Source organism: Hippocampus guttulatus, chromosome 5, assembly GCF_054856545.1.
Source record: "Hippocampus guttulatus isolate MCC_2025c chromosome 5, RoL_Hgut_1.0, whole genome shotgun sequence".
NCBI lineage: Eukaryota > Metazoa > Chordata > Actinopteri > Syngnathiformes > Syngnathidae > Hippocampus > Hippocampus guttulatus.
The window spans coordinates 18,495,148-18,510,270 of NC_141265.1; the positions used below are offsets into that span (position 1 = coordinate 18,495,148).

At 44.9% G+C, this 15,123-nt stretch overlaps 1 protein-coding gene across 1 annotated transcript in view; it reads right to left on the bottom strand.

Annotated features, from left to right (window-relative positions):
* The window catches only part of adgrv1 (adhesion G protein-coupled receptor V1), an 87,063-nt gene extending 72,124 nt beyond the window's left edge, over window positions 1-14,939 (bottom strand). Inside the window, exons 1-3 of the mRNA XM_086111298.1 lie at window positions 14,711-14,939; window positions 2,630-2,817; window positions 1,992-2,141 (exon numbers count right to left, since the gene is read on the bottom strand). Of these exons, the coding sequence (XP_085967424.1) occupies window positions 1,992-2,141; window positions 2,630-2,817; window positions 14,711-14,729 (357 nt within the window). The 5' untranslated portion in view covers window positions 14,730-14,939. The remainder of the gene's footprint in view (window positions 1-1,991; window positions 2,142-2,629; window positions 2,818-14,710) is intronic.
* Window positions 14,940-15,123: the final 184 nt, after the last annotated feature.

Here is a 15,123-nt window from a genome sequence, read left to right on the forward strand (position 1 = left end):
TCAATATAAAAGGAGAGACTAACGCATATTCTGCACCACTTTGGGCTTACAAGTGTTTCATTAGCATCACGTAATGTTTCACGACCAATTCTTCTTGGTTAAGTGTGTGCGTGTGGTAAAACTAAGCACTGACGACAAACAGCATGCTTAGGACACTCTGCCATCAGTCCTCTAATCATAAAGGGCTATTCCCAGCTTTAAGAGTGCTTTGTTGTGACTGCTAAAGTCTTGTAGTGGTCACCTAGGGTGCGAATGACCTAGAGCCAAGTCACTAAGCAGGCCAGGAGTCTACTAACACATACACAAAATACACACTTTTTCCACTTCCAAGCCTCACGCTCAACTCGGCCTCTAATTGAACGCAGATTGAGTTTATGATCTTTCTTACTATAAACGTAGTTTGGTAAAACAAACAAAAAAAGTGTGTTTTTTTTCCCCCCGAAACTATACACGTAAACTTGGTTAAAGCTTTTAAATGGTGATTCCTCACCAAAAACACACCCAAAGCAGCCCTGCTCATTTCTCGGCGGCGCGGCCAAATGAATGACAGTGAGCTCGGAGCGGTGTGTGGTCTGGGGCTGTTTGGGACTTAATGAAAAAGTGTCACTAGTCTGCCCAGTGACAACAACTGTTCATTTCCTGTTTCGCGGATTTTGCGTGCAGCAGTCGGCATTAGGACGACGTCACGAAAGGGGCGCGACAACCACAAGGGCAAAGCTGAAAAGAGAACCAAACTCATTTCGGATATGAGGTTGACGTAACTCATTTATCATTAAGAATCGAAATCGAAAAGGATGTTGACTGTGTGGAATTTGGTTGTTGATGAATCTCGTCTCAAGCATTGAGGCAAAATACAGCGCAGTACTTTGAACAACCAGCAGAGGTGCTGATTTTAAAAAAAAAAGGAATCAAAACATTTTATTGTTACTTTTTCCCTTGATCAATTAAGGAAATGGACGGTGTTCAAATATCCAATCCTAATGTGAATCCAGACTGACAGGTTAAAGTTTTTTTTCTTTAATTATTCATATGAATTAGTGATGAAAAATGAACAACTACGATATTGCTACAAACATCCCGAAGGCCATGCCCTGGTTCCACCTTGATGCTTGACGTCTGACCCTACTTGCAGCGCAGATTTATCTTGCAGAAAGTTGTCCAGTAAACTGATAGGGAGGCATTTGGCCAAAGCTTTGACTTCACTGTAGTGTAAATAGAAGGGCTAAGTGGGTCTCATCTTTTCGTTCACTCTGCTTTGGAGGCTAAATACGAGCAGATGTCACATAAAGATGACATAATAAAAACGTTGTGAGGAATGCCAGGCCGGTTTTGCAAAGATGACAATCGGTGAATCCCAATTTGCCTTTATCTTGATGAGAAGGCAATGACCAGTCCTCCTCCCTTAACTCATCAATCAAACTCGACGACTAAATGCGAAGTGAAACCATGACGATGGCCTCTAGGTGTGAGGCACCCTGCGCTGTGACATTAATTTTCTTGAGAAGGATTTACAATGTAGCTCCACGCCAACGGCGCATCACACAACTTTGCCATCTTATTGAAGTATTACGTTGCTTACGTTGTATTAAATTCCACTTTCAATGCAAATATGGTAGCTGCGATCGCGTTTCATGAGAAAAGTGTACTTGCTTGGACTTAGGGGCTGCCGGTTTCCTTTCACAGCGTCGTCTTTTAAAAGGGGAACCTCAGAGGCACACTGGCCACGTACGTTTTCCCTCCCACCACGTCTGACCCCAGTAAAGTCTTATGGAGGACACACATCAAAGAGCCTAAAAAGAGGGCTTATTGTGGTTGACGCCTCCACGCCCACTTCCTTCGTGTCTGATGTTAAGGTTCCTGATTCAGAACAGTGAGACTTTGTAGACGGAACGCTTATGGAATAACGGCGGTGACATCAGCGGCAGGATGAAATTTGGCGTACACGTGAAAGATGATCTTACGCTACAAGGCCCAAATGATGCGCCATTTACCTGTAGGGTGAGGTTGAAGGTAAACGTTTCGTCGGCTTCGGGCCGGTCGTCGTCTTTCACCGCAATGAATATGGTCTTACTGGATTCAGTGGAGAGCAGAAAGGCGGCAGCATTGGCAGCCTCAAAATCGCCCGTGTCTGCTCCCTCCAGCTGAAATGAAAACACGAATCACTCACTCTGACAAAAAAGGTTTACGTTTAAAAATGGCATGCTGTGAAAGGACGGCTGGCTGTTGATTGTTCCTGACTTGAAACGCTGCAGATGTTTTGCAGGAGTTACAGTGAATTCAAGAGAAATTGGGTTTAAGGCATTATGAAGCGAAATTCTTCACGGCATTCCGTTGCACGGCCAGCTCAGCTTGTTCAACACCAACTGAGAGCATCTGACACATCCCTCACGTGGAGCCCGTAAAGCCAAACCCCTACTGAGTTTTCTGAAGAGTTCCGGCTGGCGATTCCTCATCTGTGATGTTGCCGTCGTTTTTGGCATTGATAAAGGCTTGAATGGCAGAAAATGCAATGGAAGATATGCCGGGCTGAGGGCTTATACACTTTGAACGTGGACAGTTCATTTTAACCAGAAACTACAGTAAAACAAAGCGCATGTTGGCATAATACAGCACGATACGGAGCCCCTACCAGAACCAAAGCCGTGACATTGACGGGGTCGCCCACTCGCTCCACGACCAAGCGGACCACAGCTGTGCTGCTCTCATTGACGACAAAGTCCGTCTGCCCGAAGAAGCGCAGAATAGCAGACTCGGACGTTGCGCCAGGGATGGACAGAGCCAAAACCAACCCAGCCAAATGGAGAAAAGTGGTCATTCCTGTATAATGAACCAAATGAAGAACAGGTTAGAATCGACTAACCGCACTACGGTTCACTTACATTTCGAAATGTCCTTCCATACCTATTTGTCATGTCCTTGTTTATGATGATACTAATGCAGCGTGTTATACCGGAGACAAATTCCTTGTGTCTTCTACATACTTGGCCAATAAAGATTATTCTGATTCTAACTGTGCCCATGCCTGATTTTACCATGCCTGGTAATTCTTGACTGGCTCATGGCAAAGTTGAACCTATCAATGAATTCACTCCACAAAAAGAATGCGACAGTAGATATTTTGTAACCTTTTCATGCTTCTCATTTTCTTCTCATTCAGCTCAAGCTTTCAGGTAACATTATTCTGGCCGGCATCCCAAAAGGCCAGTACAAAAAAAGTTCTTTTGACAAGGAATGTTGCATGTCGTTAGCCGACTAGCATAACCGCGGAAGCGTGGTACTGCCGGTGTGGAGTCAACATTTTCGAGGGGGCCTAAGTAAATAGTCCCCACCCCCCGCGCCACCCCAATGCCCGCCGCGGATGTGTTTGAACAAATCCTGCAGAATAGAAATAACAGGTTGGTTAGAATAAAGCGGCCACATGTTTAAAAACTCTGCCCAGATGGTCACGGTGGTACAACAGGCTGGTAACATTCCATAATTCGAACAGCTGTTGTCCTCATGCCGTCATGATTGCTTAAGCACTCATTGACGCCATTTTTCTTGGCCACACAAAGTCGCGATGTCACGCCAAAGAAAATGTGACCAAATCAGTAGCTTTGCAACTTATTCGACACAAGGCTCCTTGGCATTTCTGCCAAGCCAACATTCTCCTTTCTTCCCCTGTAATTATCTTTTCTGCTCTTCCTGCTTCGGCAATCTTATTGACGTCTGGCCTCGTCTCCTCATGCTCAGCCCTCTCACTCAGAATAATCCGGAATCTGGATGGAGCTACTGAGACAGTCGTCATGGTTAACACAACAAAACAACGCAGCATGACAAATGAGGTGGAGCCAACGAAGGACGATGGCGACTCTCCTTCCCCTTATTGCCACCCTCCTTTCAACCGTTTCATTCATAATCTGCATCATGCGGTTTTGCCGAGGGTATATTGTCAACATTCTCTTTAACCCTTTCATCCACCCTGTAACCTGATAACATGACAAGCTGTCCACTGTAGTAACCGCTGTCCCTGAAATGGTTAAGAAAACGCTTTTTTTTTTTTTAATTCAAAAGGCTGGAAAGAAAGTAAAGGGTAGTTCTGATGCAGATATCATGCTGTTTGTTCCATTTTAAAGAAGCAGAAAAATCTAGGAAAGTTGGACAGTTAATTTTTTTTTATAACGTTCCAATACTGTGAGAACAGCCTGAGCTATTCCCGGGAGGGTAAAAATAAATGTCAGCGTAGCGTTATTCACTCTAAAAACAATGATGATGTTGTCAAACACGACCGATGTTAATTAGCTTACTCGTCTATGTTTTAGTGATTCAAGTGTGGATGTTTGCTTTGTTTGGGATTGTGCATAGGCATTGCGCAAATACACCAGCAATGGAAAGATGACTGGGGAACCCATCAAAAAAGGATTTAAAGCTGGTGGGTGGCAAGGGTTTAAGCTTAAAGAGAGCCAAGAGTTGCCTAACAAAGAGAAGCTGGATCTGAGTACATCTTCTCATGACTTTAAATGTAATTTAATTAAATTTCTGTGATTTTACTTTTCACGTTGTTTTGTCGCAACATTCCTCACAGATTCCTTAGACAGATATACTAGTTCCTCTTTCATCTATTTTCATTTCAATAGATACAGTCTCGGATGCACATTAAAAGTAGATAGACGAGGTCGTGGCTGGGGAAGGGAAGAAACGATCCTAATATGACTTGATTGTTTACAATTCCGATCATTTTTCTTTTTCAGGGATTGTTGATGGCTCGCATTATATATAACCTGAGCAAAAACGATGTTAGCGTGCCAGTATCTCAACATTACTCTCAGTGAATTTTACATTTGCTGGACTGAGTTGCTTGGACTGTTTCACACAGGCAAGATCTAGTCAATTGTAGGCACTTTATTAATACAATTACACGAAATACATTTACCTTTATTGTGAAGAGGCTTAGGTGGACCTCAGGTTTGACTGCCGTTCCAACCAACTCAACTCAACTGTTTTTGTCGAGCACTTTAACTGTTTCAGGGACAGCGGTTACTACAGTGGACAGCTTACCATGTTATCAGGTTACAAGGTGCATGAAAGGGTTAAAACAGCCACCGCTGTCTACAAAGTGCTGCACATGGAGCAAAAATAAAGAGCAGATGCTTCCTGAATGGTCTGTTTGACAATTCGCGGGGTATTTTTCTTCTGGTGTTTTGTGACCTGCCAACCATGACCCCGGGGGCTCCGGGCTGACCAAGGATCTGTCTATCAAGACGACGGCAGCGTGGCGTGTTTGGCGCACACCGCTGACACTGATATACTAGCTTCTGTGCGCAGCGCTATGACATCCAGGCACACACATGCGGAAGAAGCTATGCGTTCAGCAGACCATCCTGCCACAGACAGAACACGCATCCAAAAACAGTCAAGGTTTGAGTCGTGATGCTCAGAGGGTGATCGGCCAGAGCAACGGAGAGCTTTGAAATGCATAACTGTCAATCACCAAAGCAAATGAAATGGATTGTGGGACCTCGCACATTTGTGAGCCAAACACCACAACTAAAGAGAGCTCCCACGGTGAACCTTTAAAAGTGACCGATACTGTGACCTCACTCATCTTCCTCCATTGTTATCTTTACTCTCGCCATCGGAACACACACGGTGTCTCATTGCCTTTTAATTCAAACTGATCAAATGCGAGTCGAACTTGAGAGTACCGGTATACTTTTTGCCGTCCAAAAGGAACCAGACGCTGCCGATATCTGTTCAATTCAAGACGTCATTGAAAAGCATTGGTATGTTTGTGAGGGAGGAATTTTGATAGTGTTGAGAAGCTTCAAGTGGGGTTTTAGGTTTAACGATTCAGGTGCATGTCAGAAAGTTCCTTTTAACTTTTTTGAAAAGGTACACGTGAAGTCGACGACCTCGACAACGCGGACCTGTAAAAAAATACGCTCAAAATACCTGCCCATTTGGTGTCCCCCCCCCCCCCCCCGTGTGCCACTGGTAAAGAAGAAAGTTAATACGCCTCTGGGCATTTTTTGTATTCCGCTTTTCCAGTTGAGAGTCGCGGGGAGCTGGAGCCTATCCCAGCTGACTTTGGGCGAAAGACAGGCTGCAAGTATGTCACAGGACACAGATAGACACAGGCAAGCGTTCCCTCTCACATCCACTTCGTCACTGGGTGGTAACTGAATCGGGGTTTGTAAATAAGTAATTTTAAAGTTCTCCCGTGATCTCAGTTGCAAAGTATGGCCAAACACACTACGATTAGGAACGCAAGCACAGTTCAACTTTGCTTTGCTTATGACGTGGCGAACGCTCATCCCTTACGCGTTTGCAGACGAACATTTGGAAACGGTGTTCCTGTTCAAAGAACTGCATTTCAAATGCTTGCGTTACGGCCTGCAAAACACTGTTGTCATGTCAACAAACAGCCAAAAACAACGCCGCTTTTATCCATTTCCAGATGTAGCTCAGGCTTGAGTCGATGGATTTTGCTGTGCGCTTTGTGGGTTCACTGCAGGTCCCCCTCCTCCCCCCCCAAGTGCTGATGACACGTACGTTGAGTCAACCGAAGACTCTCGCGCGTAGGTGTGAAAGTGAGCGCCCTGGACAGCTGGTTTAGACGTGAGCGGTATCGAAATGGATGGACGTGGCGGATTAGTCTTTTCCCGAAAGCCCTTCTCAACAGGCTCACTGATAAGCAGCGAGCAGACATGCTGATAATGCGGCCGGCAGTGGCTTGACCCTGTAACCTATCAGCCCAGCAGCTCCGGATCCCTTGCACACACTCACTTGCTCATTGATCTATTCTACGAGATAGCCCGCTCGGACATGCGGAGGAGGTGTCCGGTAGCGGTTAGCGCCGGGACGTACGATGATGATGCCTCTTGGGTTTCGCCTAACGGCGGCCGCTGTGTCGTAATCTTTTTGCATCAATTATTCAATTGTAGACTTGAGACTTGCTGGATGACTGTAGTTAAGTGTGACACACCGCAGGACTCTCCGCGTGAGACTGGCCTGGTGAACGCTTGACAACAAGCGGCATCGCCTCTCGACATATCGTTCAAAATATGTTCGAGTTTTCATTGAGAGCAGAATTTGTTCTGACTATAATTACAATGTGGATTTTGCCTTGCCCGTAATTATTTTCAACGAGTTCCAATGATTTGAAGGTTTCGAAGTGGAAGGCGATACATGTACTTCCCTTTTGGAAGAGGGGTGTGTTGGACATCAGTCAGTCGAGTTTAATCAAGGGCTTTCCCGTGTGGCTTCTATACCATGAGGTTGCCCCGGTCCTGAGACGCCCTTGCGGAACAGTTTCTGGTTATATCCAACCACAAAACAGCAACACACAGATGTATCCACGAATCAGTATGAAAAGGAAGACAAGTTCCAGAACTGCTGTCACAAAAGATAGAATTCAAATCAAAGCAGGAAACTACAAGCGTTGCCCTTTTGAAGTAAAACCCCTTTGTAGTCTTCAAAAACACTTCACTTGATTGCCCCCTCAGACATGGGAACGTGCCCCCCCCCCCAAAAAAACACACACACACACACACACACACACACACACACACACACACACACACACACAAAAGCTAGGTCGGGTGAATGGGGAGGTTGCTCCAGCAAGGTGATTTTTTTGGGGGGGCCAGGAACTGTTGGATGCTCAGGGCATTGTGAGCAAGCCTCTGATCACGGTGAAGCAACCACAAGTCATCCTGCCACACTTCTTGGCTCTTCAAAAGCACTCAATCAAGTCAACTCCGTGGTATCTCTTTTTTGACAAGCTGATTGATCATCCAGCCCACGATGAAACTTGTTTGGACCTGAAAGATATCGTTTATGACACCAGTCCTGGAACTGAAGTGGAAGAATCAAAGTCGAAAGCCCTAAAAGTGGCACAATTTGTCAAAGTACAATTCTCAGCAAAACAAATGACTCAAATGTCACACTATCATCACACATGATCTCCGAGGCTTCGTTCAGTTATAGTCTGTCGATTTTTACAGCTTTTTCCATCGCTCCTCCGTGCTTTTTATGCAGGAAGTGATGAGCGAGAATCAACGCCACTCTGGCAAATCGGTGAACCACTTCAGTGAAATACAAAAAAACGGATCAACATTAATTCCACGACTCAAATTAATTTTCCTGCAATTGGCTGGCAACCAGTTCGAGGTGTCCCCGGCCTACTGCCCGGAGACAGCCGGGATAGATTCCAGCACGCTCCGTGACCCTTCTGAGGATCAGCGGATCAGAAAATGGATGGAAATGAATTTTCCAAAGCGCATGCGAACGAGCACATATGACGAATCATCATCAAAATGATCGGTGAAGCCACCTACCAATCAGTTTTTACTGTGCCAACAGCGGCAACGATCAAGTTCTTGAGTGAGTCATTTTACCTCATACTATTTTCATTTAGTCATTCTATAGGTTTGAAAAAAATGTGACAGTTGGGAATGTTAAAGTGTGACTTAAAACACTTTGATTGTGTATGAATGGATTCACTTTCCATTCATTCCAATGGCAAATACGATCTTTCAATTAGAACGGCTTAGAAGCCAGCCAGCATCACGGACGGACCAAACCGCGTTCAGCTTTGGAAGTTCAACTTTGATGATGACAGTGTTTCATAGCACGGTGCAACATAAAATATGAAGGCTTGTAAACATTGGAAAATGGATCTTCCTCGCGGTCATACTGCTGCGGAGTTTACGGGAGTTGAAACAAAACCAGGCAGTTGTCAAATATATTTCTGTTCAACCCCAAAATGTTAATGCCGTATATTATTCGAGTACAGTGTGTATTTAGGCAGCCCGAGCAGCGTTCGTGGCTGAAAAACACGATCACGCCTTCTCTCCTTTGTTTATTGGCTCGTTTTATGTTTGCGCTGCGCTTAGCGAAGCCACCGGCCCCAGTGTGTGTCGGGCCTTGCCTCAGAAACCACCCACGGGCGGCGTGGCCACGGCGAGCATACCGGGTCAACTCACAAGCCCATAATTGCACTTTGCGTGTCGTTTTTCCTTCTGGTATTTTTAGATCAGACGATGTTCTCATCACATGGGGAAGAAATTAAGAGGCATCGTAAATGAGTACAGCTAAAGCATATACACGGTTAAATCCGCCAAAGGTTTGCATTACACAGCGCACTTATTTCAGAGGGTTCTTTCTACCCCAAAACAGTGTGTTTATTTTTAGCGGCCAAAACCAACGTCTTGCCATTAATCCATCAAAAAAGGAGATGGGGAATTTGAGGAAATAAGCACGACAAGGAGATGAATTGCAGTCAAATTATGCGATTCCACATGAGGAAATCTTGATGGAAACGCTGGCCTTCAAGAACAAAAATGCATGAGGTCAGCGCTCGGGCTATTGTCAGAAGATACTTCACACTGGCCTTTCTCTCCTTCGGGGGCAAGGGCCTGTCAATCAAATGTGCATTTTACTGTGAAAAAGAAAACAGAGCGAGAGGGGAGAGTTTTCCTGAGGTATTGTCCGCGCAGCTGTTCGCACGCTCTAAAGTTCCGCCAAGTGAATCTCGCAATCGTCGTCGACAAAAGCAAGAATGTTTTCGACGACTTAAGAAACGGAGAGGAGAAAAAGGATATATGAAAAGGAAAGTGGTTCCAATTGAGGAGGAAGCCCTTTAAAGCATTTTTTGGAGCGCCGGCTGACTGATTAGCTTGTATGACACGCAGTGATCGAGGCGGGCAGAAAGACACTTTGAGGGGATTAAACAAGGTTGTGCTCTCCACAGCCCCGCAGACCAAAGGGCCAATTTGGAACGGGTATTACTTCATTGCATGTAACTGCTTGGGTCTGGATGAAATGCTAATTGCCTTTCAAAAGCGCTCCCAAAAAAGAGAGGGGACGAGGCAGAACAGAGGCTGTATTTTCGTTGAGTACAAGCCGGACTTCACGTTTCACTGAGCAGCGCGCAGTTTTAAGGAGCGCGCTTTTGTTCTCGCATGCCACTTTGGAGGTTTTTGCGGACATTACTGACATGGCCACAGTTCTCTTTTCTTTTTGTTTTCCACAACTTTTGGCGAGTGGACCTCCACTCCACACGAATCCAAACCCCACTATTCAGAATGGCCTTTTTTCCCCCCACTCTCTGTTGTAAACAGTTAAACGTCTGCACACGCATTCACAGTACAGTAGGTGTCCAGGCGCCCTTTTCGACAACACCAAAGTGCCAGATGTCAGCACACAGAGGCTGGCCATTCTCTCGCCTATTGATTTACAGTCATAAAGGAGCAGTATTGTCTCCTCAATACCGCTTTGTAACCTGCCTCGTGGATTCTGGTCCAATCAATCACAAAATCATGAATACGACTCTGAATACAAGTACCGTATTTTCCACACTAAAATGTGCAGTGGATTATGAGCATGGTAATTTTTTTCAAACATTGGGCACACCGCATTATAAGACGCAACCTACAATGCATCCACGAGATGCAGCTACGCTCAAGGAAACACCAACAGAACGATCAGATGTCAGTAAAACGTATTTCATAAAGCAGCGACACAGTTCACTTCACCAACAGCAAGTTATAACATTGACTCGTTAACGTTGAGCTCTCTTGCCGCTGCTCTATTTCCGTGTTCAACTGCGTAACCGATCGCCTTCGGTTTGAACTTTGCATTGTCAGCATATCTCCAATAAATGTGGCACATCATCAGACTGAATTACTACAGCATGAATATTAAAAATGGGTAGAATCTATCCAAATGAATCGCTTAATTGTTCATTTGGAATGTTGTCAATTGTGAGTGGAAGTAATTTTTTAATTGAAGCACTTGTGGCGCACTTGATTCGGTATCAACTAAATTGCAGTCTACAAAAAAGAACAACATGACTGCTATCGTGCTCAATAAATCTCAATAAAACAGGAGTTCAGAACATTCATGAAGGGATCATGAAATATCCCAGAGAAGCGTCTTGTATTATTGGTGAATCCAAAGCATCCCATCGTCATCTGGCACCCCTGCGGTACTTTGCATAGATAGGTGACCTCAGTGTTTATTATCTTGAGATGTTTATCTCACAACGCTGTAATCTACAACGGCAGGCATTAAGGAGGGGAAAAAAAATTGTGGATGAATGCATCTAGTCGAGACAAATACAACCACTCAGTGTTCAACCACCCCCCGCCAACTTTTGAAATTCCTCCGCCAAGACTAAATATACAACAATGAGGGACATCAAAGAATGAGAAAGGAGCCGGTCCATGTGCAACCCCCACTGCAGCGGCACACTGAAAGGACTCCATTTTCCCAGTTGCAACAAAAACTAACTGCCTGAAAATGAGTTCCAATTATTTACAGCAACTGACCAAGCGTGTTTTTCAAGCATTAAATGGTTGTTAAAACACTGCCTCGGGATAGAAATCATGGTAATTCTAAAAATGGAGACGCTGGTGTGTGTCTTGTGGAACGTTATGTCAAATGTCATCGTCAAATAACATCCATACGAATTACATTTTTAACTACATGTGCATTGGTGGTCCTGCCGCTTGAACTATCAACTTCCTTGTTATCAGTAACCTCTCGCATTTTTCACTCATCAAAGATACCCTTGAAGACCCCATATATTAGCTCCACAAACGGCAATAATTTACCTCAATTTAGTTCCACACACACTTACACACACACACACACAAATAACGCCCCGTGTGGCTGCACATATCACCTATACCAGAAACCACCACTGGGCATGTGTAGAAACTAAGTAAATGTAATTCAGCCATCCATCCATTTTCAGATCCGTGTATCCTCACAAAGGTCGTGGGTGTGCTGGAGCCTATCCCAGCTGTCTTCGGGCAGCAGACGGGGGGGCACCCTGAACCGGTTGCCAGCCAATCGCAGGGCACACAGAGACGAACAACCATTCGCCCTCACACTCACACCTAGGGACAATTTTGGAGTGTTCAATCAGCCTGGCCATGCATGTTTTTTGGAATGTGGGAGGAAACCGGAGTACCCGGAGAAAACCCACACAGGCGCGGGGAGAACATACAAACTCCACACAGGAAGGCCTGTGGAACCCTGCACTGTGAGGCGGACGTGCTAACCAGTCGTCCACAGTTTCGCCGTAAGTAAACATAAGTGTTATTTTAGTTCGTGGTAGAAGGCAAAACCCCTGCAGCAAGGTGCTACTCAGCAAAGAGTCAGGAACCCACCTCCCCGGAGCTGCTTTGTGATTTTTAAGTCGCTGAAACAGGGAGGCCCACGTACAACGCGCATGCACTTTACCATCAAGTGGGTACAATAATATGGGTGACAGTAAATATATAGTATTTGACTACACGGAGACTTATCAGTGGTCATGGGCAGGTTTTTGCTGCAAAAACTGTTCTAAGCACAGTAGGAACTAAATGGGTTTGGTCGGGACCACCAAAGAGACCTCAGGATTGTTGGCCATCACAATTGGTCCACCACTTCCTTGTCCCTCTGCTCCAAGGTCAGGAACCGCTGAAACATGTCTCCCATCAGGAAGCCGAAACGATTATGGGATTTACGGAAACATGGCATACAACATTGCCATTATACACGACTTAACGATGGTTTTGATTTATGATGTGTCTGTTGAGTCAATCCGAAATAAGCTTTTTTTTTTTTTTTTTTTAAAGGCTTTCCAACCATCGCGGTTCCATTCACATTCAATCAGAAACACTGAAGAAACATTTTGGGTTCTGTCAGAGTGACGCCCATGACTAAATATCATCTGTCGGTGAAAAAGCACAACTGAGCCTTCCGCAGACGTTGCTGAATTAAAAATAACATGTGAACCAAGGTAAGTTTCTTGTAAAATTAAGTTTGTAAACAAAATTCTTTGTAAAGCTGGTCAATTGTAAACCAGTGTTCCACTGAACGCTATTTTGTTCATTTTGTATAGAGCAGATATTTTGCACTTTATGCAAAATGCTATCATTTCCAAATCGATTCTCTTTCCAATAATTTTAAATCATGTGGGGGATTTTTGGAGATCACCACTATTTTCCATATAATAAATGACCAGCATTTTGGGGAGTATTTTGAGAGTTTCATTGTTTTTCTTTTCCCCAATGCATTTCAAAGGACGTCAATTACACGCAAATTCGTGTGCTGGTCCAGGCCCAATCCCTGTACAGTAAATAAACAAGTTATTTAAATAGATTGATCAGATCAATGATCGGTTGTCATGTCTTTAAACTCACTGATTGGTGATCGTCTCAAAAATACTGATCGCGTCACGGCAAATTTCGTAGGTATAAATTTGTTGGAAAATAGCTTTTTAGTTTACTTTTGTTGCTATGCATGCAGGACTGTTGTGTTCTTTCCCATGATGGACTATGATTGTGTCCAGTGTACTTCAATATTACTGTAATATGTAGCGTATTTGGAGATGTTTGGGTCCATAGAAGTAACAGACTGTGAACAAAAGTTTGAAAAACCCTTCCTCAAAAGAAGATGTTTATTCCATGTGAAATGATTCCCACTGGACAGACACAAGGCTTCAAGTACTGCGCTGTATCGTTCATTTCCCTCCATTGCCTCACACTGGGAATGCAATTTCTCTCTCGTAGCCTGCAATCATCCATCTTAGGCTGTCTCCCATGTGCAACACTTCAGGCCTTCTCATCAATGAGCAGCCCCCACTAACGGCACCGACCCCCTTTTGTGCCTGCTCGGCCATTAGGAGGCTGAGACAGAAGGAGGGCGAAGCAGGCAGTAAAACAGTTTCCTCCCCGTGAATCACATTCGGGCCCTCACACGGGCCACTGGGGGGGCTGGCCCCTTCCAGGCAATGACATAAACACTGGCAGACAAAGGGCCTGCAGCGAGAGAGGATCTCCGGGGTTGGATGTCGACAAAATGGATGGTATTAATCAAAGTGTGCAGATATCACGAAACAAAAGCCGTGACGCTTTGTGATGAAACAATTGCCATTCGTTCTGCAGCGAGACAGTTGGCGTGGAACAGGTGTAAGAGCTGAATGGCTACAGAAGCAGCTCCCTCCTTTCCTGAGTGCAAAATGGGATTAAAATGGGTTGAGGCAACAAAAGAGATTGGCCACAGAGGATGACATCATGTCATCGTAATGAGAGATGAGCTGAATATATTTCATGAGTCAGGAAAGTGCATTCTCAAGGGATGTACTGTACATGATCAAGCTTTCCGTTTTAGGATATTCCCTTCACAAGTGTCCCCTGGTAGCCCTATAAATTGTGAGTGAGGATTTTTTGCAAGAACCCCCCGCCCCCCATCCCAGTTCTATCAGTGTGTGCGGATCCCTGTTTGATTTCAGTAGGCGAGGGGGAAAGCCCACACAAAGAGTCGCAATCACACTGGAGATCCTGCATGTAACCATGGAAGCGTTTTGTCTCTGTCGTCAATGGGCTCGCCGGCCATTCATTTACTGATCGCGTTGAATCAATATTTAGGCTTTTCGGGGTTATTAGCTTCTTCGAGGAGGAGGAGACAAGAACGAGGTGAAGGGGGGCGATTCGCACAGTGTGAAAGAAAATTAGCACTTTTTAATGGTGTTCTATAGTGTGGTGTAATATGTCTGCTCGTCCTGTCTGGTTTAATTGGGGAGTGACGACTCAATAGTTTCCCACCTTTATTATTTAACCACATTACCACTCGATAAGAAATATAAACGTGAGGGTTTATACATATTCAGCCGCAGTAAACATTTTTACATAATGACCTTACTTTTAGAAGTAAATGCAAGATAAAAACAACTTACCTGACCACTCCAAGTCCATGATTAATTATCGCGACGTCCTTTAACTCGGGTAAAACATGAATAAAAAAACACTCGCTGTTCTTCCCTTTAATGGTGTTCAAAAGTCGGTTATCCCTTCCAATGAGGCGGCGGTGGGATCCGAGGTAGTAACATGAGATGGAGCGGGTACCCCATCTAAATAACAGAGACTGTGGTGGGTCAAAGTAACGGTTCTCCTCTCTCTCCCCACCGGTGTGCTGCGGCCATGTGAGGGATACGCACACGGGAGCGCGCACGCTGACCCGGTCCAAAGATTAGCTCGCTGTTGCGCGTGCACCTCCAGATCGTATCGAAGTGGCTGAACCTAATGAGACTGGATGTTCAATTTAATCCCCTGTTCAAATGTGTTCGCTTTTTTTTTTGGAGGCCGACGG